At 44.4% G+C, this 24,025-nt stretch overlaps 1 protein-coding gene across 1 annotated transcript in view; it reads left to right on the plus strand.

Annotated features, from left to right (window-relative positions):
- Positions 1-5,585: 5,585 nt before the first annotated feature.
- The window catches only part of ELOVL3 (ELOVL fatty acid elongase 3), a 31,101-nt gene continuing 12,661 nt past the window's right edge, over positions 5,586-24,025 (plus strand). The window contains exons 1-2 of the mRNA XM_063961383.1: positions 5,586-5,744; positions 13,247-13,378. Of these exons, the coding sequence (XP_063817453.1) occupies positions 5,647-5,744; positions 13,247-13,378 (230 nt within the window). The 5' untranslated portion in view covers positions 5,586-5,646. The remainder of the gene's footprint in view (positions 5,745-13,246; positions 13,379-24,025) is intronic.

Consider the following 24,025-nt stretch of genomic DNA (forward strand, 5'->3'; position numbering starts at 1 on the left):
CTGCCACACATAAAAGTGGTCACACTCTCGATCTTGTCTTTCAGATTGGATTAGAAGTCACTGACCTAAAAATAAACCCAGTCATCTGGTCAGACCACTACTCCCTTTGGTTATCAGTTGCAACCCCTCAAATAAGATCTCTGCCCGTGGAGTTGACCAGGTATCGTCCAAGGAGGGGTATGACTCCCCAGGCTCTAACAGCAAATCTGGATCTCTCTGCTATACTGGGTGCCTGTGAAGATGCCTGTTCCCCAGTTCGTTATTATAATAGGGATGTTATGGCTGCAATTGATATTATCGCCCCTGTGCGTAAAGGACCTCGTAAACCACAACGTCAAGCTCCATGGTTCGACAACAGTGTTAGTGAGCTCAAGAAAAGGGGGCGTAGACTGGAAAGACGATGGAGGAAGACTAACCTAGTGGATGACAAAATAAAACTAATGAAGCATAGCGAAGAATATCAATCAACAATCACTCGTAAGAAATCACAGTTCCTTTCAAATGAGATCACGGCAGCAAACAATAGACCAGCTCAACTTTTCCGCACAGTGGAGATGCTTTGCAAGCCAGCATGCCTGCAGACTGATGAAACCCTCTCCCGGTCAAGATGCAACGAGTTTGCAAACTTCTTTGCAGATAAAATATCCACCATCCGGGCTGGAATCTCCACAGTGCCATCAAAGGAGTGCCAAACTACAAAGCCTGCCAATATAAGCCACCTGCCTTCATGGACCAGCTTTGACCCAGTGGATGTAAAGGACACTGCTGAAATTGCTCGGATTTTGCGTCCCACCACCTGTGATCTGGACCCGGCCTCAACCAGGCTTCTAATAGGTTGTATGGATATAATTGGTCCTGCCTTTGCAAAAATTGTTCAATGCTCTTTGCAGACAGGCATTTTTCCTGGACCCCTAAAGGAAGCAATTGTTAGACCGCTTCTTAAAAAACCTAATTTAGATCCCGACTGCATGACCAACTACAGACCGGTATCAAACCTTCCTTTCCTAGGAAAGGTTATTGAGAAAGTGGTTGCAAATCAACTGGAAACCCGCCTGACAACCCATGATATTTATGATCCATTCCAATCAGGATTCAGGAGAAGACATATCCCTGGTGTGTGTGTTAAATGATCTTCTGATGGCAAGAGACAGAGGTGACTGTTCAATATTAATCCTTCTGGATCTCTCGGCAGCATTTGATACCGTGGACCATGGGCTTCTGATTGAGCGACTGATACATTTCTGTGGTCTGGATGGCACAGTCCTAAGCTGGTTCAGGCAGGTCACAGAGAGTATCATCTGGATTATACTCATCACCACCAGTGCCATTGCCATGTGCTGTCCCACAAGGTTCTATACTATCCCCCATGCTTTTTGCAGTATACATGCTCCCATTGGGCGAAATAATCAGGCGCCATGGCCTGATCTACCACTGCTATGCAGATGATACACAACTGTGCTTGTCCTTTGCTCCGGGCACTGATAACCCAATACCAACCCTAAATGGCTGTCTAGCTGAGCTACAGGAGTGGATGATCGCCAGTTGGCTGCGACTGAACCCGGATAAAACAGAGGTCCTTATGATATGACCGCAACATCAAATGACAAGACTGCAGCATAGCCAACCAACTGGACTTACACTCGGGGATTCAGAATTACAGACCACTGATCGTGTGCGGAATCTTGGCGTTGTCCTGGATGGTGGCTTGACACTTAAACATCAGATATCAGCCATAATCAAATCCTCATTCTTTCACCTGAGGAACATAGCCAGAATCAAGCACTTAATTCCCTCTGATGATCTGCCAAAAGTCATACATGCATTTGTATCATCTCGATTGGACTACTGTAATGCCCTCTACTTTGGTCTCCCAGCAAAAGAATTGCAACGCTTACAGCTGGTGCAAAACACAGTTGCCAGGCTGTTAACCAACCAGCCCTGTTCTAGCCACATAACACCCATCTTCTACTCCCTTCACTGGCTGCCTGTAAGATGGCGAATCATCTTCAAGATTGGCTTACTGAGTTTCAAAGCATTACATGACCAGGGCCCAAGGTACCTGAAGCAGCTTCTGACCCCATACTGCCCCACTCGATTACTGCGATCTGTAGATGAAGGACTTTTAGCAGTACCTAGAATCTCCCGTAATTCATCTGGGGGTCAAGCTTTTAGTCATGTGGCTCCGACTCTATGGAACTCACTTCCCCGCACAGTGCGAGAGGCCCCAACTATAGAATCCTTCAAAAGTAGACTCAAGACTTTCCTGCTTACTCAAGCATTTCATTAATGTCCCTTTTAGTATCTTCATGCTTCTGTATTTTATGAAAAGCATTTCTGTACTTCATTATTTTCTGTACTATATTATGCTATGTGTCTGTTAAGCGCCTTGAGTCCTATTGGAGAAAGAGCGCTATATAAATAAAATTATTATTATTAACTTTCCCCAGCAAGCGGAGTATCACAGAGGTACGGGGGGAAGTACTCTGAGAGATGGCAACAGCAGCTGCCAGCAGGGGTCGTGGCGGGCACCCCGTGCAAATGCATGGCGCGCCCGCTGGTAGAAATGGTCCTGATAGATAGAGCCAGAAACTTTGCATTAATGGTGCTAATTTTTATGTACAGTTATGCTGGGTACCCACTAGGCCGACATGGCTCACCCAACAATCGGTAAGTGCACACTTACCAATCATTTGCCCAATGTGTTGTGCCTGATGTCACAAGATGTGCCCACCCAGTTGTGATGTTAGTCACAGGCAGCCTCTGTATGGGCAGTCTACAGACCACCGTGCACACAGCACAAGGCGCCAATATATCGGCCATCGGCTGTGCTGCAAGGCCGATGCGATGTGTCTGTGAACAACTTAGTTCAAAGACATGTTGGGGGCACACAACTGCAGACGCGCCCATGATATACCGGCCGTTCAATTGAGCGGCCGATATATCGGCCATTGTATACCCAGCTTAATTGTATATTGCAAACATTTAAATTCAATAGACATTTGAGGCAACCTAAGGTGATGTAGCTGGATGAGAGCAGCGTCGTCTATATACATAGGAGCTGAGACAGGTGTATAGGGCACCATGCAGCATTATTACAGGTGACAGGTAAGCAAGTGTATTCTGACAGGTGAGCTAAATGCAGTGGTGGAACTCACAGAGGCAAAAGAAGGGGTAGACTCTCAAGTCTATAACACAGATATAGACACTCTCCAAACGCTATCTGATCGCAGGCTGCAAGTGTTTCCAACCAGGGAATGGAGCTGACACATCGTGCCTCCATAATGAGGAACTGCACCAGTGCCTCCTTAACCATAGCAGCCAGCACAGGCAGCTGCGTAGTACACGCACTGCTAGTAGTCTGTCAATAGGAGATGGCCTGAGAGATAACTGATAATCACTTGTACATGATCGGTTAGCCTTTGCCACCTTCTGTACAGTACTGCTCTGTTATCTCTAGTTATGAGGTTTGGGAAATGATACATACTATAAATGACATACTGTACACAGACATTATGGGGGTTCTGCATGGTGGCTGGGAAAGTCTCAAACAGGAACAGACATTATAGGCTCTTAGTTAAAGAGTGATTGTTGCTGCATTGGACATTAGCTAAATACCACTAATTTTAAAATAATCTATTCTGTAATAAATTGATAATTATAGTGTATATACTACAACATTTATTACTATCTATGCGTGATAAATCTTTGTCTACATTGGATTGGGTAGTACTTTGATTTATATGTACAGTAGTGCTACATTTAAAGCTCTAGGAGGTATATGTTGTAATGACTTTGCAAATATGGCATGCAGTGGCGGATCCAGGGGGGGGGCACTCGGGCCCGTGCCCCCCCCTGTCATTTGTGGCCCCATCCGTCCCCCCCTCGCTTGTGTCACTGAGACACGCTGCCGCTCAGTCCGGCGGCAGCGTGTCTCAGCTGTCAGGAGGAGAGCGCTGCTATCTGGCGGCGTGTTGCGGACTTCAAACCAGCCGCCGGTTCGTGAGCCAATCAGAGCTCGCGGACCAGCAGCCAATCAGGAGCCGCCGGTCCGCGAGCTCTGATTGGCTCACGAACTGGCGGCTAGTTTGAAGTCCTACACGCCGCCAGACATAGCCGCGCTCTCCTCCTGACACCCTCAGAGCCAGCCGGGCAGAAAAGCAGCAGCAGCAGCAGCAGCAGCGGTAAGCAGCTGCAGAACTGCTGTGGGGGCATTTGTATACCTGCTGTGGGGGCATTTGTATACCTGCTGTGGGGGCATTTGTATACCTGGTACTGTGAGGGCAATTGTATACCTGGCACTGTGGGGGCAATTGTTTACCTGGCACTGTGGGGGCATTTGTATACCTGACACTGTTGGGGCATTTTTGGATCTGGCACTGTAGGGGCATTTTTGGATCTGGCACTGTGGGGGCATTTGTGGATCTGGCACTGTGGGGGCATTTGTGGATCTGGCACTGTGGGGGCAATTGTGGATCTGGCACTGTGGGGGCAATTGTGGATCTGGCACTGTGGGGGCAATTGTGGATTTGGCACTGCACTATTGGGGGCATATGTCTGTGTATCACTTCTCATTTTAATTGGCCACACTCACTATATGACTGGGGGCATTACTACAGGCAACATTACTACTGGGGGCAATACGAGCATTGCATAAGGGGCACCACTACTTTGGGGTCTATATAAGGGGCACTACCAGTACAGTGGACATTGCATAATGAGCGCTACAACTGTGGGCATTGTATAAGAAGCGCCACCTCACATGCACCGAAGCCGCACGCAAATGTACTTCCCCTTCCATGGTGCCCCCCCCTATCATTTTCTTCTGGATCCGCCCCTGATGGCATGGCATAATAAAAACGGTTTTTGAAGGTACATATATGACCACTTACATTATCAGTAAGTGCTAAAGTGTTTTAATATTACAAATTGCCACTGTTTTATCCTCTTTATGTTCTCTTTGGTAGTAGAATGGCTATTAGCAGTGTGTGCTCAAAATGCATATTCCAAAGCAGATGTCTGAAATTCAGTCTGTTTTATTGAGGTAGATAACATGCAGCTCCTTACAGATAATGCTGAACTAGAAGCACCAGCAGCTGGAAGGATCTGCTGATACATGTAGTTCTATAACAACTAGAGAGCCACGAGTTGACAGGCTACCATAAATCATCTGAGCCACATTCTACCATAGATGTACATGGACTTTATGGTTGGCTTCCAGATCTATTTAGTCTGCAGTGTTAAGTCTATTTAAAATATATAAAATCTATACAGTATATTTAAAATATATAAAATCTATACCGTCTATTTAAAACAGATTGGGTAGAAACTGGAATGGTGCATCACACTCCACAACGCTCCTACTTAAGTCGTAATCTTTCTAGTATATGTGTATGTATAAGAAGGCTACATAGTGGCAGCTATTGCACCAACTATATTGGCATTGCTGCATGTATCACATTACTACTTATCTCTAAGAATGTCTACACCCCATGCTATAGGTGGGGCAGGTGTTGGCTGAGACTGGTAAGGGGCGGGGTGTGTAACTGATGCACTGGTTAAGCAGGCTCCTCTTACTGATACATATGCTGTACTTCAGTAGAGGTAGCACAGAAGGCTGCACACCTGGCTTATAGCTGCACAGCAGACATGGAGGAGCACAACCTTACAGTCATACAGCTGCAGGAATACGACTTTGAGAAAAGATTCTATGACCAAAAGGCCATTACATGGATGCAGGAGAATTGGTGAGTGACAAAACAAAGAGGAGAAAATCTATTTGGTCATATGGGTACACACGGTGCAATTTTTTGCGCTATATCGCACACTATCTGGCTATAGTGTAATACAGTATGTTGCACTATAACGCACCGTGTGAACGCACTATATTGTATGGGATATAGTGCGGTGTGCGCTCCTGCAGGTCATATCCGATGTTCTATGTTGGATGAACATGCAGCGCAATTTTAGCTAGATAGTACACTATCTAGTGCATATTGTAACATGTGTATGTAATGTACAATATTGTATACGATTTGCATCATCACTATAAAGTGAGAAGCCATATCTTATGCTATATCTTAAGCTAAATCTATTGTGCTAAATCTTATGCTATATCTTACCTTGACAGGTTTTCATGCTTGCTGCCTAGTATGCAAATAAATAATTATAATGGGCAACATTTGAGCTGTTAATATGAATGAGACAAAAAGAGGAAACTCATATCACTTGCCATATTGCTATAGTGTAAAGATATGTATCAATTTATACAAAATATAATAGCATTGAAACCGTCTGTGCTCTGCTGCACACCCTTTTATACCCTTTGTTAGAATGCAGAATTTTATATCTTAAAGGATATCTATCTATCTATCTATCTTTCTTTCTATCTATCTATCTATCTATCTATCTATCTATCTTTAGAATTATATCCATATAAAGCTATAAAACTTTGTCTTTAAAAATGATTGCTCTTAGAGTCTTACAATCAATAAATTGTATAACATTATACAACTGATAGAGTGTAAAGTGGGGTACTCACGGAGCGATCGCTGCTTAAAATCTAAGCAATCTGACTAGATTGCTTAGATTTTAAGCAGTGATCTCTCCGTGTGTACCCCTCACAGCGATAGCGATGTGCAGCCCCGCGCATCGCTATCGCTGCTGCCAGATTGGCCAATCTATCGGGTCGCTCACTTCACCCGCTGGGTGAAGTGAGCGCCCCCCATCTCCCCCCCCCCCCCCACCCACCCGCACGCTCAGCACACATCTCTCTCACATCAGCCAGTGAGTACTGGCCTTTAGAGCAATAATTTCCCATGATCTGAGTATTCCTCAGAGTTTCTAGTTGGGCTTATGCTTTGTAATCCATTTACACATCACTTCTCCTGTTACATTGGAAAAACAAGATATACAATATTCAAACCTTTTATGGGCTTCCATAAGGATAGTCAGTAGAATACAGACCTTGCAGAGAATCACCAAAATAATAATAATAATAATAATAAAAATAAGTGAACTATTTTAATTAAACTGCATACTATTAAACAACATGATCTTGTCACAAATGATTTATACTGTAGGTAATACTTCCATCTTATGTAGAAGTATTGACTTTTGAATAAAAAAGACTGTTACAGAATGCTGTATAAGCATGATCATGTATGATAGATAGATAGATAGATAGATAGATAGATAGATAGATAGATAGATAGATAGATAGATAGATAGATAGATAGATAGATTAAATATTTGACATATTTTTATAGTTATGGAGTGATGTTTTGGAGCAGGTTGAGCTCAGTTACATCAGGGCGGTCTAACTGCTGCCTAATCCCCAGATAGTACCGATAGATGACTTTCATTCACAGTCTTTTATGTCACACTAGAAAATCCTGGGTGTGTTCAGTAATATTTAAAAGATCATTTGCAGTAGTTTAATGGGTGGAGGAACAGTCTAATTTAAGATCTAATATTAATTAATGATTACAAAGTATTTAAATTGGTATTGAGATAATCAAGATGCTGACTCAGAGGTGGACACTGGAGTGATTTTTTCTCCATTTGAGTGTTTTTTCTGTGATCTGCGCATGCACAGAAGCCACACTGTGCATGAGCAGATCAGATGTTGGACACAGTGTGGATGCAGACATCAGGTGATTGACAGTCTGCAACTGTTTGGGGGCTTGGACGTAGAATGTTCAGGAAAATGGGGACATGTCTGCCCATTTTTCTGGGTGTGGATACAGCCAGTTGCTGTATCCTTGGACGCAGCTTCCATGACCCCAGTTGCCTGGTCTGGCCATACCTAGGGGTTACTAAGACATACTCCCCAACATCGTTGGAGTGAAGACTGGGACACCCTGATGTGACAAAGCGGACGTGGCTTATAGAAAAGGGGATTGGCTTCACAGGAGTACTGCGCTTGCGAGCCACACCATGCATTTCATCACTTTGGGGGCATGCCCAGTGCTCTATGAGCTACTGGCATGGCCCCTCTCCTGAGGCGCAGCGTCTATTCACCGCTGCTCTGCTAAGCAGGACAGCAAGTGACAGGAGTCTCCCAACTGCCCCCCCCCCCCCCCACTGCGGGACACTGTGGCCCATGGGTGGGACAGCGGGACAGTCCCAGAAAACGGGACTGTCCCGCGAAAATCAGGAGACTTTGGAGGTATGCAAAGATGTCCAGTGTCGACCCGATGTTCACACATTTGGATCCAATGCTTCATCTTTGAACGCAGCCACCCAATCTGAAGAAGAAAGCAGTGGCTTCTACCTCAAGTTCAGAACATGGCACCCCCTTGGCTAGCATAACTAAACTACCTCAGAACACTATCCACATGGACTCCTATTGGGAATAGCCTTGCTCACCTGAAGCGTGGTGAGCGAAGCAGGTAAGCAATGGTACATGTTTTCATGTTCTAAAAAAGTTTAATGATGCTGAAGCAGTTTTGTTATGCCAACTCAGGGGGTCCCATGTACTGATCTTGATCCATGCCTTCTTTTAACTTTAGATGCCTCCTGTGGCTTTTACATAATTTAGCACAGCCGCTGCGTACAAAGACGTCAACCTCTAAATCACCCCCTGAGTACACAGTATACCATTTAATGGTCAATTTAATCATTCATAATAACTCTTACATGTTTTCTGCCAGTGAAAGTATAAAAAAAAACATATTGCAGGTTTTATTTTCTTTGTTTTTGTTTATCCACTCACCTTTTGGGTTACTGATTTATTAGAGGATCCAGTGGGTCCCAAACCTGAGTTACTTTGACATAAGGGCAGCACAGGAAAACTTATTGTACACATGACGTATACACATATTCCCGAGGCCCCTGAACTGTTTTTCAGTATATAAAAACTAATCTTTAATAGCATTGAGTCCCTGTAGTTTGATTTCCTGGTGGACATCTCCTGCTACAATCCAGTACTGCAATCTCCTGCACCGCCTACCCTTCTATTCTGCTTAGGGGGAAACTTAATTAGCTACAGTAATTTACTATGGGCTCATTGATCCACCAGGGCTATTCAATTAGCCCCAGTGAACTTAACAACGTTTTCTTGTCTCGTTTGAACAGATGTAAAAATAAATCCCCGATAATTAGCTTGTTGACACATAGGTCTGGGAACTTTGGACTTTATTTTAACTATACTTTTAAATTATTCTGTTTTCTATACCAGCAATATTTTTTTCTTTGCATTGTACATTACTGAACTTAGGGGGTAATTTTATCCTGCATTGCAGACAAATGGAATAATGAATAGTGGAATTACATATAATTGAACTGCTTGGCTCTGCTGCCTATCAACATAATAAAGTTCAAAGATTTACTGAAGTTCCATTGCAAAAAATAAAAGTAGAGGTCAGTCATAAATTAGGGTCTCCTCTCTGATTGACTAAGTTTCTAAGATGCATGGTAGTCAGCACTCTTCTATATGTTATCACAAAATTGCATTCCTTTAAAAAATTACATAACTAAGGAGATTCTTGTTTGACACATTCTGTACACACCCACAGAACAGAGAAAGTTCTGCCATAGAAACTTCCCGGAACAAAGGTCAGCCTTCTCTGTTCTACTATGAAATGCCAGATCCTATTTTGACATAGAATTTCTATTTTTCATTGTTGGGATTTATTTAACTTACCATGCTAACAATGAGTAAGCATGTACTCCAGGTGGCAGACAGAGAAAAGTTCAGTTTATTGCATTAATTTAAGAAGAACTTGTATAATACAACTCAGGAGGCTTCTTCACAATGAACAGAGAGACATGTCTATTTACAGATGTCCTCTGCAACAGGTTTAAGAGACATCTTTGACTTTCAGTGTGTTATTTATAAGACCTGTATTTCGATAGTGAAATCCTCAAAACATTCATTCCTTTAGTAAAACGATTGAGAGAAACATCCCATTAGCTACAGCAGCTGGAGTTTGTCTGCTGAATCTGGCTCCGCCCATTCATTTGCATAACATGCCATTGGCATTTACAAGATGCACATGTTTATATAGTGCTGAATTAAATAAAGTTTTGTAGAAAAAGTACAAAAAATCTTCATTTAATTTACAATGTAGAAGTATTATATATAGTATAAATACAGTATATATACTGCTCAAAAAAATAAAGGGAACACTAAAATAACACATCCTAGATCTGAATGAATGAAATATTCTTATTAAATACTTTGTTCTTTACATAGTTGAATGTGCTGACAACAAAATCACACAAAAATTATCAATGGAAATTAAATTTATTAACCCATGGATGTCTGGATTTGGAGTCACCCTCAAAATTAAAGTGGAAAAACACACTACAGGCTGATCCAACTTTGATGTAATGTCCTTAAAACAAGTAAAAATGAGGCTCAGTAGTGTGTGTGGCCTCCACGTGCCTGTATGACCTCCCTACAACCCACACAAGTGGCTCAGGTAGTGCAGCTCATCCAGGATGGCACATCAATGCGAGCTGTGGCAAGAAGGTTTGCTGTGTCTGTCAGCGTAGTGTCCAGAGCATGGAGGCGCTACCAGGAGACAGGCCAGTACATCAGGAGACGTGGAGGAGGCCGTAGGAGGGCAACAACCCAGCAGCAGGACCGCTACCTCCGCCTTTGTGCAAGGAGGAACAGGAGGAGCACTGCCAGAGCCCAGCAAAATGACCTCCAGCAAGCTACAAATGTGCATGTGTCTACTCAAACGATCAGAAACAGACTCCATGAGGGTGGTATGAGGGCCCGACGCCCACAGGTGGGGGTTGTGCTTACAGCCCAACACCGTGCAGGACGTTTGGCATTTGCCAGAGAACACCAAGATTGGCAAATTCGCCACTGGCGCCCTGTGCTCTTCACAGATGAAAGCAGGTTCTCACTGAGCACATGTGACAGACGTGACAGAGTCTGGAGACGCCAAGGAGAACGTTCTGCTGCCTGCAACATCCTCCAGCATGACCGGTTTGGCAGTGGGTCAGTAATGGTGTGGGGTGGCATTTCTTTAGGGGGCCGCACAGCCCTCCATGTGCTCACCAGAGGTAGCCTGACTGCCATTAGGTACCGAGATGAGATCCTCAGACCCCTTGTGAGACCATATGCTGGTGCGGTTGGCCCTGGGTTCCTCTTAATGCAAGACAATGCTAGACCTCATGTGGCTGGAATGTGTCAGCAGTTCCTGCAAGATGAAGGCATTGATGCTATGGACTGGCCCGCCCGTTCCCCAGACCTGAATCCAATTGAGCACATCTGGGACATCATGTCTCGCTCCATCCACCAACGCCACGTTGCACCACAGACTGTCCAGGAGTTGGCGGATGCTTTAGTCCAGGTCTGGGAGGAGATCCCTCAGGAGACCATCCGCCACCTCATCAGGAGCATGCCCAGGCATTGTAGGGAGGTCATACAGGCACGTGGAGGCCACACACTACTGAGCCTCATTTTGACTTGTTTTAAGGACATTACATCAAAGTTGGATCAGCCTGTAGTGTGTTTTTCCACTTTAATTTTGAGGGTGACTCCAAATCCAGACCTCCATGGGTTAATAAATTTGATTTCCATTGATAATTTTTGTGTGATTTTGTTGTCAGCACATTCAACTATGTGAAGAACAAAGTATTTAATAAGAATATTTCATTCATTCAGATCTAGGATGTGTTATTTTAGTGTTCCCTTTATTTTTTTGAGCAGTGTATATTGAAAAGCATATATCCAGACCTTTCTCTGTAATATGAATTCCTACTCGAACACAAATATTTTAGAATGCTTATACATTCTAAAATATTTTTCTGTGGGCCTTCAGCCATTGCCATCCTCACACAGAGAATGCAAATGAATGGAATCATTGTGTCAAATACTTTCTCTCACAGGCGTTTCTTTTAGATCCAGTTGTACACAGCCCATATGAACAGACACACACCCACAATCCTTTCCCACTGGTTTATCAAGTAGGCATGTGAAATCATGAACACACCCTACTGACTAACAGGGTATTGAACAAAAACTCTCTAAGAACAACTTATTTCTCCTTTTATTAATACAATGCATTTTCTAACGAAGCATCAGTTTTTACAGGCAATATGTAATGCTGCAATGATATATCCATCTGAACAGGGCAATAATATCTAGATTTACAAATATAGACCTATTCCTGCAAGAACTGCCCCATTAGCCAAAGAATTGGTCCAAAACATAAAGATATTACTGAGTAATACCCCTTTCACTCCAAAATGCCAGGCCTGATCTGGGATTTGGAACACAGTTCCAATCCGAATCAGACTCGGGACAGACCTGGTTCACACTGCAGCTCAGACCTAGGTTATTCCCTTATCGGTTCCATTTATACTGCTCACAGGTGCAGTGGAACTGTTCTGTCAGCGCTTGGAGATGACATCATCTGGCTCTCCCTATGCTGTAAACAGGACCTGCGTCAGCTGATTTAGGTTACCTGTTCACACTGTTCCTTGACCAAGGTGCTTCCTGTGTCCAAGCTTGCAAGATACCCGGATTAAATTCCCTGGCACTAGGTGCAGAAGTTTTTTTGGGGGAGACCTTCCACACTGAGTCGCGACCCGTGGGCAATATGCGGTAGTGTGAATGGGTTATAAGAAACCTTGCTGGCTAAAATCCATGTCATGTAGTCACTGCCTAAAACTATGGTGGAAATAAGACCCAATAAAATAGATAAACTGGCTGTAAAACAGGAGTAGCTGGCCTCTGAATTGTATATTTTGGTGCTGACACAGAGGTGGATGCTATTTTAATATTTTTTTTAAAACATCAATGTTTTTAGAACTACACATCCACAGGACTCACACATGCACATCTGGGTCTCCAATGTCACTTAGAGTGTCCCAAAAGTCATGCTGCTGGCATTTGATGGTGGTGGCAGCAGGCCGTGTTCCAGAAAATGTGGGCATGTTGGCCCAGTTTTTTGGGCATGCCAGAACCAGTAGACGCATCGTTGAAAGCAACTTCACTGGCTCCGGCAGTGTGATTTCACCGGACATCCTGAGTAACCAGGTTACTCAGATGTTTGGTGTTCAAGTAGATGATCCGATGCTTCATGCTCAGACACAGCAGCGAATCACAGAAGCCTGCAGTGGGCGTCATGTTACTTAAGACACCTCCTGTGGCTTTTGCATCATTTCATACAACTGCTGTGCTGCGTTAATAGCTGAATTAGCCTGTATATCATACACAAACAAAAACAAGTAGTAAGTAAGAGGACTGGTCTGTTCTTATTAATGTTCTTTGTCTGATTTACAGGAGCAAGTCCTTCTTCTTCTCACTGTTATATGCCGCACTGATATTTGGCGGCCAACGTGTGATGAAAGAAAGGAAAGGGTTTGAACTGCGAAGGCCTCTAGTACTTTGGTCCCTGATGCTTGCTGTGTTTAGGTAAGTAGTTCTAGCTAATAGGCAGATGTAAGACGAATTATTGTCCACAATGAGGCTGTGCAAAAACAAACACATGTTTATGCACCAATCAAGACAATGGTTTACACATTACACAAAACAAAATCATTACGGATTGCAGCTTTTATCAATGTTTATGATTGTACTGAATGTTTAAAATAGTGAGAGATTTTTCTCAAAAACTTTTGTAGCATTTTTTTTATTCTGCTAATTCTAACACAAAACAAATAACTAAATAGTAGGAATGTGACTTTACTAACTTAAAACAAAGTTCTAATCTGGTTGCTATAGGTTACAAAATGATTTTCCAGTTTTCATAAATGCCACACTGCCTAGTTATATACTGGAGGCTCATGCGACAATCTAGATTCTGCATTTCCTTGGGCACGCGTAAAGGATTCAGTTCAAGTCACATGATAGGCCTGCCAATGTTTTTGTTTGAAGCATTTCCGTTACATTTCTGTTTCATTTCATATGCTAGTCCTGCCGTTGTTTTTGTTTTTCTATTCATGTGATAGTCCTGACAATGGGGGTAATTCAAACCTGATCGTAGCAACAATTTTGTTAGCAGATGGGTAAAACCATGGGGGTAATTCAAAGTTGATCGCAGCAGCAAATTTGTTAGCAGTTAGGCAAAACCAAGGGGGTAATTCTGAGTTGATCGCAGCAGGATTTTTGTTAGCAGTTGGGCAAAACCATGTGCACTGCAGGGGAGGCAGATATAACATGTGCAGAGAGAGTTAGATTTGGGTGGGTTATAGTGTTTCTGTGCAGGGTAAATACTGGCTGCTTTATTTTTACACTGCAAATTTAGATTTCAGTTTGAACCCACCCCACCCAAATCTAACTCTCTCTGCACGTTATATCTGCCCCACCTGCAGTGCACATGGGGGGTAATTCCAAGTTGATCGCAGCAGGAATTTTGTTAGCAGTTGGGCAAAACCATGTGCACTGCAGGGGAGCCAGATATAACATGTGCAGAAAGAGTTAGATTTGGGTGGGTTATTTTGTTTCTGTGCAGGTTAAATACTGGCTGCTTTATTTTTACACTGCAAATTAGATTGCAGATTGAACACACCCCACCCAAATCTAACTCTCTCTGCACATGTTAAATCTGCCTCCCCTGCAGTGCACATGGGGGGTAATTCCAAGTTGATCGCAGCAGGAAATTTTTTAGCAGTTGGGCAAAACCATGTGCACTGCAGGGGGGGCAGATATAACATGTGCAGAGAGAGAGAGATTTGGGTGTGGTGAGTTCAATCTGCAATCTAAATTGCAGTGTAAAAAATAAAACAGCCAGTATTTACCCTGCACAGAAACAAAATAACCCACCCAAATCTAACTCTCTCTGCAAATGTTATATCTGCCCCCCCTGCAGTGCACATGGTTTTGCCCAACTGCTAAAAAATTTCCTGCTGCGATCAACTTGGAATTACCCCCATGGTTTTGCCCAACTGCTAACAAAATTCCTGCTGTGATTAACTTGGAATTACCCCATGGTTTTGCCCAACTGCTAACAAATTTGCTGCTGCAACCAACTTTGAATTACCCCCCATGTGCACTGCAGGTGTGGCAGCTATAACATTTGCAGAGAGAGTTAGATTTGGGTGGATTATTTTGTTTCTGTGCAGTTTAAATATACTGGCTTCTTTATTTTTACACTGCAATTTAGAATTCAGTTTGAACACACCCCACCCAAATCTAACTCTCTCTGCACATGTTATATTTGCCTTCCCTGCAGTGCACATGGGGGGGTCATTCCGAGTTGATCACTCGCTGCCAGTTTTTAGCAGCCGTGCAAACGCTATGCCGCCGCCCACTGGGAGTATATTTTAGCTTAGCAGAAGTGCGAATCAAAGGATCGCAGAGCGACTACAACGTTTTTTTGTGCAGTTTCTGAGTAGCTCGAAACCTACTCAGGGCTTGCGATCACTTCAGACTGTTCAGTTCCTGTTTTGACGTCACAAATACACCCTGCATTCGCCCAACCACGCCTGCGTTTTTCTTGGCACGCCTGCATTTTTCCGAACACTCCCTGAAAACAGTCAGTTGACACCCATAAACTCCCACTTCATGTCAATCACTCTGCGGCCAGCAGTGCGACTGAAAAGCTTCAATAGAGCCTGTGTGAAACTACATCGGTCATTGTAATAGTACGTCGCGCATGCGCATTGCGCCGCATACACATGCGCAGAAGTGCCTTTTTTTGCCACATCGCTGCACAGCGAACGAATGCAGCTAGCGATCAATTCGTAATGACCACCCATAGTTTTGCCCAACTGCTAACAAATTTGCTGCTGCGATCAACTCTGAATTAGGCCCAATGTTTTTTTGTAAAAGATAGATAAATTAGTTCAGTTATGTTACACGTGAATGCCATCAGAATTAACTGTTTAATAATCCACTTTTTACTTAATTTGAAATGGACTGTGACCTTCCATATACATTCTTTTGTAAGTTAATATACAATATATGAGTTACACATGCCTAAAATACATACAGTGCAATACAATGCAATGCAAAACAGTAAGCATCAAACAGAGAGCTATTTGTTGTGGATGGAGCTCAACAAATAATAGGATTTTAATTACCTACTGGTAAATCCTTTTCTCATAGTCCGTAGAGGATGCTGGGGTCCACATTAGTACCATGGGGTATAGATGGATCCCTTGGAAGCCATGGGCACATTAAGAGTTTAATAGTGTGGGCTGGCTCCTCCCTCTATGCCCCTCCTACCAGACTCAGTCTGGAAACTGTGCCCAAGGAGACGGACATACTTCGAGAGAAGGAAATACACAGATAGTGGTGAGATTCACACCAGCTCACACATAACAAGGCAAACCAAGCTAACCAGCTTGAACAAGTCAGCAACAGCTAAACAACAGTACTTAACCAAGTAACAATGCAGTACTTAACCAAGGAACGAGGTAGTACCGAACAAAGTAACAACTGCATGAGAACAAAGCGCTGGACGGGCGCCCAGCATCCTCTACGGACTACGAGAAAAGGATTTACCGGTAGGTAATTAAAATCCTATTTTCCCTTACGTCCTAGAGGATGCTGGGGTCCACATTAGTGCCATGGGGATGTGACAAAGCTTCCAGTAGGGGAGGGAGAGCGCAGAGGCTCCTGCAGAACCGATTGACCAAACCGTAGGTCCTTAGAGGCCAAAGTATCGAACTTGTAGAACTTAGCAAACGTGTTCTACCCTGACCAAGTTGCTTCTCGGCAAAGCTGTAAAGCCGAGACACCCCGGGCAGCCGCCCAGGAAGAACCCACTTTACAAGTAGAGTGGGCCTTAACGGATTTAGGACACGGCAAGCCTGCCGTAGAATAAGCATGCTGGATAGTAAACCTGATCCAGCGAGAAATCATCTGCTTAGGAGCAGGCCACCCAACCTTGTTGGGATTATACAGGACAAACAGAGCATCCGATTTTCTGTGAAGAGAAGTTCTCTTCACATAAATCTTCAAAGCCCTCACAACATCCAAAGATTTTGAAGTGATTGAGGAGTCAGTAGCGACTGGCACCACAATAGGGTGGTTGATATGAAAAGCCGAAACAACCTTCGGAAGAAATTCCTGACGCGTCCTGAGCTCAGCTATATCTTCATGAAAAATCAAGTAGGGGCTCTTGTAGGATAATGCCCCCAATTCTGACACACATCTAGCAGATGCCAATGCCAACAGTGTGACAGTCTTCCAAGTAAGAAACTTGACCTCAACCTCCTGCAAAGGCTCGAACCAATCCGATTGTAGGAACTGCAGTACCACGTTAAGGTGCCGTTGGAGGTACAAAGGGAGGTTGGATGTGCAGCACCCATTTCAAGAAAGTCTGAACCTCAGGGAGGGCAGCCAATTGTTTCTGGAACAAAATGGCCGAAATCTTGATTTTTATGGAGCCCAGGCGCAGGCCCACATCCACGCCTGCTTGCAGGAAGAGGAGAAACCGTCCAAGTTGAAACTCCACCGTAGGAAACTTCTTGGATTCGCACCAAGACACGTACTTTTTCCAAATCCGATGGTAATGTTTGGACGTAACTCCCTTTCTAGCCTGTATCAGGGTAGGAATAACTTTGTTCAGAATGCCCTTCCGAGCTAAGATCTGCCGTTCAACCTCCATGCCTTCAAACATAGCCGCGGTAAGTCTTGATAAGCAAATGGCCCCTGTTGCAGAAGGTCTTCTCGAAGAGGAAGAGGCCTCGGATCTTCCAGCAGTAACTCTAGAAGATCCGTGTACCAAGCTCTTCTTGGCCAGTGTGGAGCAATGAGGATCGCCTGAACTCTTGTTCTATTTATTAGCTTGAGAATCCTTGGGATGAGTGGAAGTGGAGGGAACACATACACTAAATTGAACACCCACGGAGTTACTAGGGTCTCCACCGCCACTGCCTGTGGATCCCTCAACCTGGAACAATACCTCCGAAGCTTCTTGTTGAGGCATGAGATCATCATGTCTATTTGAGGTACGCCCCAAAGACTTGTCACCTCTGCGAACACTTCTGGGTAGAGGCCCCACTCTCCCAGATAGAGATCGTGTCTGCTGAGGAAGTCTGCTTCCCAGTTGTCCATTCCCGGAATGAAGATTGCTGACAGCGCCACCACGTGCTTTTCCGCCTAGAGTATGATTCTTGTTACCTCTGACATTGCAGCTCTGCTCTTCATTCTGCCCTGTCGGTTTATGTAGGCCACTGTCATTACATTGTCCGACTGAACTTGAATGGCTTGATCTTTAAGAAGATATGCCACTTGTAGAAGACCGTTGTACACGACCCTTAGTTCCAGAATGTTTATCGGAAGGATGGATTCCAGACTTGACCACCTTCCTTGGAAGTTTTCCCCCTGGGTGACTGCTCCCCAACCTCTGAGACTTGCATCCGTGGTTAGGAGGATCCAATTCTGAATCCCGAACCTGCAGCCCTCTAGTAGGTGAGAAGTTTGCAGCCACCAGAGAAGTGATATTCTGGCTTTCGGTTACAGACGTATTCTCTGGTGCATGTGAAGATGAGATCCCAACCATTTGTCCAGGAGATCCAGTTGGAAAGACTGTGCATGGAATCTTTCGTACTGTAGAGCCTCATAGGAGGCAACCATCTTCCCCAGAAGGCGAATGCACTGATGTACTGATACCCGGGCTGGCTCAGGACATCCCGGACCATTGTTTGTATCACCAATGCTTTCTCCTCCTGCAGAAACACCCTCTGTACTTCCATGTCAAAGATCATCCCCAGGAAGGACAGTCTCCTTGTCGGCTCTAAATGCGACTTTGGAAGGTTCAGGATCCATCCATGATCCTGGAGTAGTTGAGTCGTGAGAGCAATGCTCTGTAACAGCTTCTCCCTGGAAGACGCTTTTATCAGTAGGTCATCCAGATAAGGAATTATTTTCACACTCTGCGTGCAGAGGAGTAGCATCATCTCCGCAATCACCTTGGTGAACACCCTTGGTGCCGTGGAGAAGCCAAATGGCAGCGCCTGGAATTGATAGTGACAGTCCAGTGGCGCAACTATGAGATAAGCCTGGTGAGGCGGCCAGATCGGGATGTGAAGGTACGCATCCTTGATATCCAGGGATACCAGGAATTCCCCTTCCTCAAGATCACCACTCTCAGAGACTCCATCTTGAATTTGAATTCCCTCAAGTAGGGGTTCAATGACTTTAGGTTTAATATTGGTTTTACCGAACCATCCGTACCACAAACAGGTTTGAGTAATAACCCTTGTGGTGTAGGTGAGGTGGAACCGGAACAATGACATTTGACCTAAGCCATTTTTGAATGGCTTCCTGTAGGATAGCACTTTCTGTCGGCAAAGCTGGCAAGCCCGATTCTCCAGGCTGCTCCTGGTAACCTGCGGGTGTAGGTTTTCGGGATTTCCCCCGGCCACCTCTAAAGAAAGGGAGTGGGGATTTGGACTTTTTTGCTTTAGCGGACCGAAAGGACTGCATCACAGACATAGAATATGATTTCTTAGTCTGTGGTGCAGCAGAGGGAAGAAAGATTGATTTACCATCAGTTGCCGTGGAGATCCACGCATCTAACGCTTCCCCAAATAGAGCCTAACCTGTGAAGTGTAGGTTCTCCACACTCTTCTTAGATTCCGCGTCCGCAGACCACTGGTGCAGCCAGAGTCCCACCATGAAACCTGCAGAATCCTGTACGTGACGTAAAAACATTTCAATGTCACTTCTATCCATAATGTATGTAATCTATCCTCTAGTAATGTGCCTGACCACTTACTATAGCTTTAGAAATCTATGCACAAGCGATAGTGGGCCTTAGCGCCACGCCTGAAGCAGTGTACATGGATTTGAGCCTAGTCTCAATCTTGCAGTCTGCTGGCTCTTTCAAAGCGGTAGACCCAGGGACAGCTAAAACCACCTTTTTAGACAACCTTTGCTTTGTCAGCAATGTGTAGAACGTCCCTAATGGCCTCAATCATGAGCTGCACCCCCTTAGCAAGGATGCCTCACCCCCCCCCCGCGCCCCCCGTATATCCCCATCACCGTCTCCCATGTCAGGATCGTAATCAGTGTTGACTTGCATTATCTGGGCAAGAGCACATTTTTGTGGGCATATAGCAGGGGATCTTAAGGAGGCATTGGGAACAGAACACAACAAAACCTCTACAGATTTCCTCAAAACCTGTGTTTCAGTCCCATTATGAGTTATCCTAGATGAAATCTGGGATATCATTCCCTTAATTGAAACCACCCACAATGGTTCGGATCCAGCAGGCTGAGACATTATATTACATTCCTGAGTACATGGAATGGATTCCTCTGGAGAAGATACACACTCTGCAGCACAAGATACAGAATCCCTGGAAATGGCAATGAGAGATATATGTATATACACACACTAACACACACACACACACACACACACACACACACACACACACAGAGAGGAAAATGTCAGACACAGTTTCCCCCAAGTACCTTCAGAGAGACACAGAGTTAAGGAGCCAGCCCACACCGCGCCCCAGTAGGCAGTTTTAGAATAAAAGCCTGGCGCTGACTGAGTAACCTAAATAGACTACACAGTTGTTATGTGATTAAAAAAAACCTTCTCCCCCCCCCTTCTATAACCCCCTGGTACCACACAGGATAGCTGGGGTTATGTGGAGGGCAGCACTCCCTGTCAGCGTCTCTGTCTGTGGAACTGCAGGGAGAAAATGGCGCTGGTGAGTGCTGGATCCGCTCTGAGAAGCTCCGCCCCCTTGTAATGGCGCGTCTTCATGCACTTTAGAAGATTATACTAGCCTGAGGTAATACATTGCTGGCAGTAGACAGAGTCCCTGATAGCTCGAGTGACCAGTTTGTAGGGTATTGCGCTAGCCCAGGGCGCCCCTCACAGCGCCGCACAATGTGCCTATGAGCCCTCCGGAGCGCAGCGTGAGCGCTGCGCTCCCACCCTAATGCTGCCATTCTCACCGGCTTCCCGCTTGTCAGGTCACCGGTGTCTTACTCACCACTCGACTTATTCTGGCTCTGTTAGGGGGTGGTGGCAGTGCTGCGGGAGTGAGCAGTCGCCTCGGGGGCTTGCGATCATCACCCTGAGGAGCTCAGTGTCCTGTCAGCACTGAGATAGTGGCCATTAACCTCTAGGGTTGGACACTACTCCCCCCTAAGTCCCACGAAGCAGGGAGACTGTTGCCAGCAGCCTCCCTGTGCCTAAACTCTTTAAAAAAACAACAAAACTAAGAGAATTCCTAGGAGCTCCCCTAGCTGTGACCGGCTCCACCGGGCACATTTTTTAAACTGAGTCTGGTAGGAGGGGCACAGTGGGAGGAGCCAGCCCACACTATTAAACTCTTAAAGTGTCCATGGCTCACAAGGGACCCATCTATACCCCATGGTACTAATGTGGACCCCAGCATCCTCTAGGACGTAAGAGAAAATTAATAATAATAGCATTTGGGTATTCTTTTGTTATATGAAATTATTATGTTTTTAGAATTAACAGCATATACTAGCTACAAAAGTTATTTAAATACCGTTTTCTTTTACAGTGAATAATGTTAAGTAAAACATTTGTACATATATTTAACATTTTTGTTTTTTGTTATTTGGGGGTCTGTGTACTAAGCCTTGGAGACAGATAAAGTAGACAGAGATAAAGTATCAGCCAATTAGCTCATAACTGACATGTTACAGGCTGGGTTTGAAAAATGGCAGTTATGAGCTGATTGGCTGTGACTTTTATCTCCATCCAAGGCTTAGTAAATAGACTCTCTAGAATGTAATGGGGGGTACACACGGAGAGATCCGTTCTCAAAATCTAAGCAATCTGACTAGATTGCTTAAGGTCCATATAGACGGGCCGTTGTGGGAGAGATGTGTGCTGAGCGAACCGCTCAGCACACATCTCTCCCGCCGCTCAGCACAGCGCGATCTGTGCTGAGAGTGCGGGGGAAGACGGGGGGGGGGGGGGGGGCTCATTTCACCCAGCGGATGAAGTGAGCAACCCACTAGATTGGCCTGCACGGCAGTCCAATCCAGCACCAGCGATAGCGATGCGCGGGGCTGCGCATCGCTATCGCTGTAGGGGGTACACACGGAGCGACAATGCTCAAATTCTAAGCAATCTCGTCAGATTGCTTAAAATATCGCACCGTGAGTTCCCCCCTTTAGATTTTAAGCACGGATCTCTCGTGTGTATGCCCCCCAGCGATAGCGATGTGTGGCCCTGCACGTCGCTATCGCCGGTGCTGGATTGGCCTGCTTGTAGGAAGCCGCCCCCATCACCCCCCCCCCCCTCGCTCAGCACACATCGCGCTGTGCTGAGCGCGGGGAAAGATGTGTGCTGAGCGGTCTGTGATAGATCGCTCAGCACACATCTCTGCCAGTATGTACTGTCCTTAATTTTACATTTATGTCAAATGCTTAAACCTATTCATTTATTATGCAGAAGTACAGTCTGTTTCAAGTCATTGTTTAACATGCCACAACACTGTCCCTGTGCTATATGATAGCTACCACTTTGTTTAAATGCCTCTTTTGTTTGTTGTAGCTTAGGGAACGTATAGTTTTTGTTTGTTTCTACAAATCAGCGTTATACTATGCACTTGTTATCAGTTTCTGAGGTAAAGCCTACAACTAAATAATTTAATGAACTTGCCTGACCTCCTTCAGGTGTTGTTTGTAACATTGTTTATTAGTGATTGTGTCCACAATAAAATAGTGACTGTTGTCAAGTTTCATAAAGGCTTTATAACCTATAATGACCACACTATTGCACCAGGATTCAATATCATAGTACAATTAGTGCAAATGCAATAAATCAGATGAACCTAACTTACTATAAGTAGTACCTACCAATGCTGTTGTGTGATTGGCTGCTATGATTTGCTATATACTTTGTAAAAATAAAATAAGACATAATAGGGCTTATTTAAACACCATACAATTTGCACAAATGTCTCGTTAGCCATTGCATACAGAATAAAAAATTACTTTCTCATCTACTCACCTTCACGTCAACCGCATTGCACTCTACCTTTTCTTACCCAAAACTAGCCAGGTGGGTATCTATGCCCTTTCTATTCATCTGTGTTCAGGCATCAATACCCACTTGGCGGGTTTCCAGAAAGAGCTGGGAGCTATTGTAAAAATGTGCCCATGGGTGAGCTATCTACATTGACAATTAGACTCTCCTTCCATGTCAAGATTGCTTCATGCTTTGTTCAGGGCAAGTTTCATTGATACCTCAGGCTTCATGTTTTGCAGCATAGAAGATTATCAGCATTTTTTTTTTTTTGGCCAAATACAATACATAATGCAGTAAAGTAATAATGACAACTGGTGGCAGTTCCTCTATGGGAGCTAATGTATGTGATGCTGGAGAAGACTGGTTATTTGTCAGTAGCAGATCCTACATACGTGCTTGATGTGTAACCGAAGCTGCTCAATATTGCCTTCTTTACATTTGTAGTGTGCTGGGAGTGTTCTTTTCTGTAAAGCTTTTAAGAATACAGCACAATGGCTACTACAGTCCACAATTACAATAAAGGCAGTTGCTGCTATTACATAGAAACTTGGAATTTTGCCGGCAGATAAAAACCACTTTGTCCAAACACACATATACACCAGGGTTCATTTTTGTCAGGAGGTAATTAACCTACCAAAGGGTACCCGCCGTAGGAAACCCACGCAAGCACGGGGAGATATACAAACTCCACACATTTAGGGTCATGGTGGGAATCGAACCCATGACCTCAGTACTGTGAGGCAGTACTGCTAACCGTTACACAATTCCTTCTGTCAACTTTAAAATTCATAAGGAGGAATGCATCAAGCATCGTATTTTGAATGCGATACATTCCGCCACTTACTGCACACATGGGAGCGATTATTTATGTAAAGGACAGTTCTTCCGGTAAGAGCTGTCCATTGCAATATGAGGACTTCTGAGTTTATGACCATGGAGTCCTGTTGCGCATATATGCAGCTGTTGGATCACTCTTGGGGATTTATGCAGGTAGAAGCTTCTAAAAGCAATGCCATCTACAGGTGTCATTGCCTGTCGGGTACAAGCTCCAGAAAGTTTAACTTTCTGGAGCTTGATACATATGGGGAGTTTGGTCAAACCTAAAAAAAGTAAGTTTTCTTAGTTTTGACTGCATTTGC

This window comes from Pseudophryne corroboree, chromosome 3 (assembly GCF_028390025.1).
Source record: "Pseudophryne corroboree isolate aPseCor3 chromosome 3, aPseCor3.hap2, whole genome shotgun sequence".
NCBI classification, from domain to species: Eukaryota; Metazoa; Chordata; class Amphibia; order Anura; family Myobatrachidae; genus Pseudophryne; species Pseudophryne corroboree.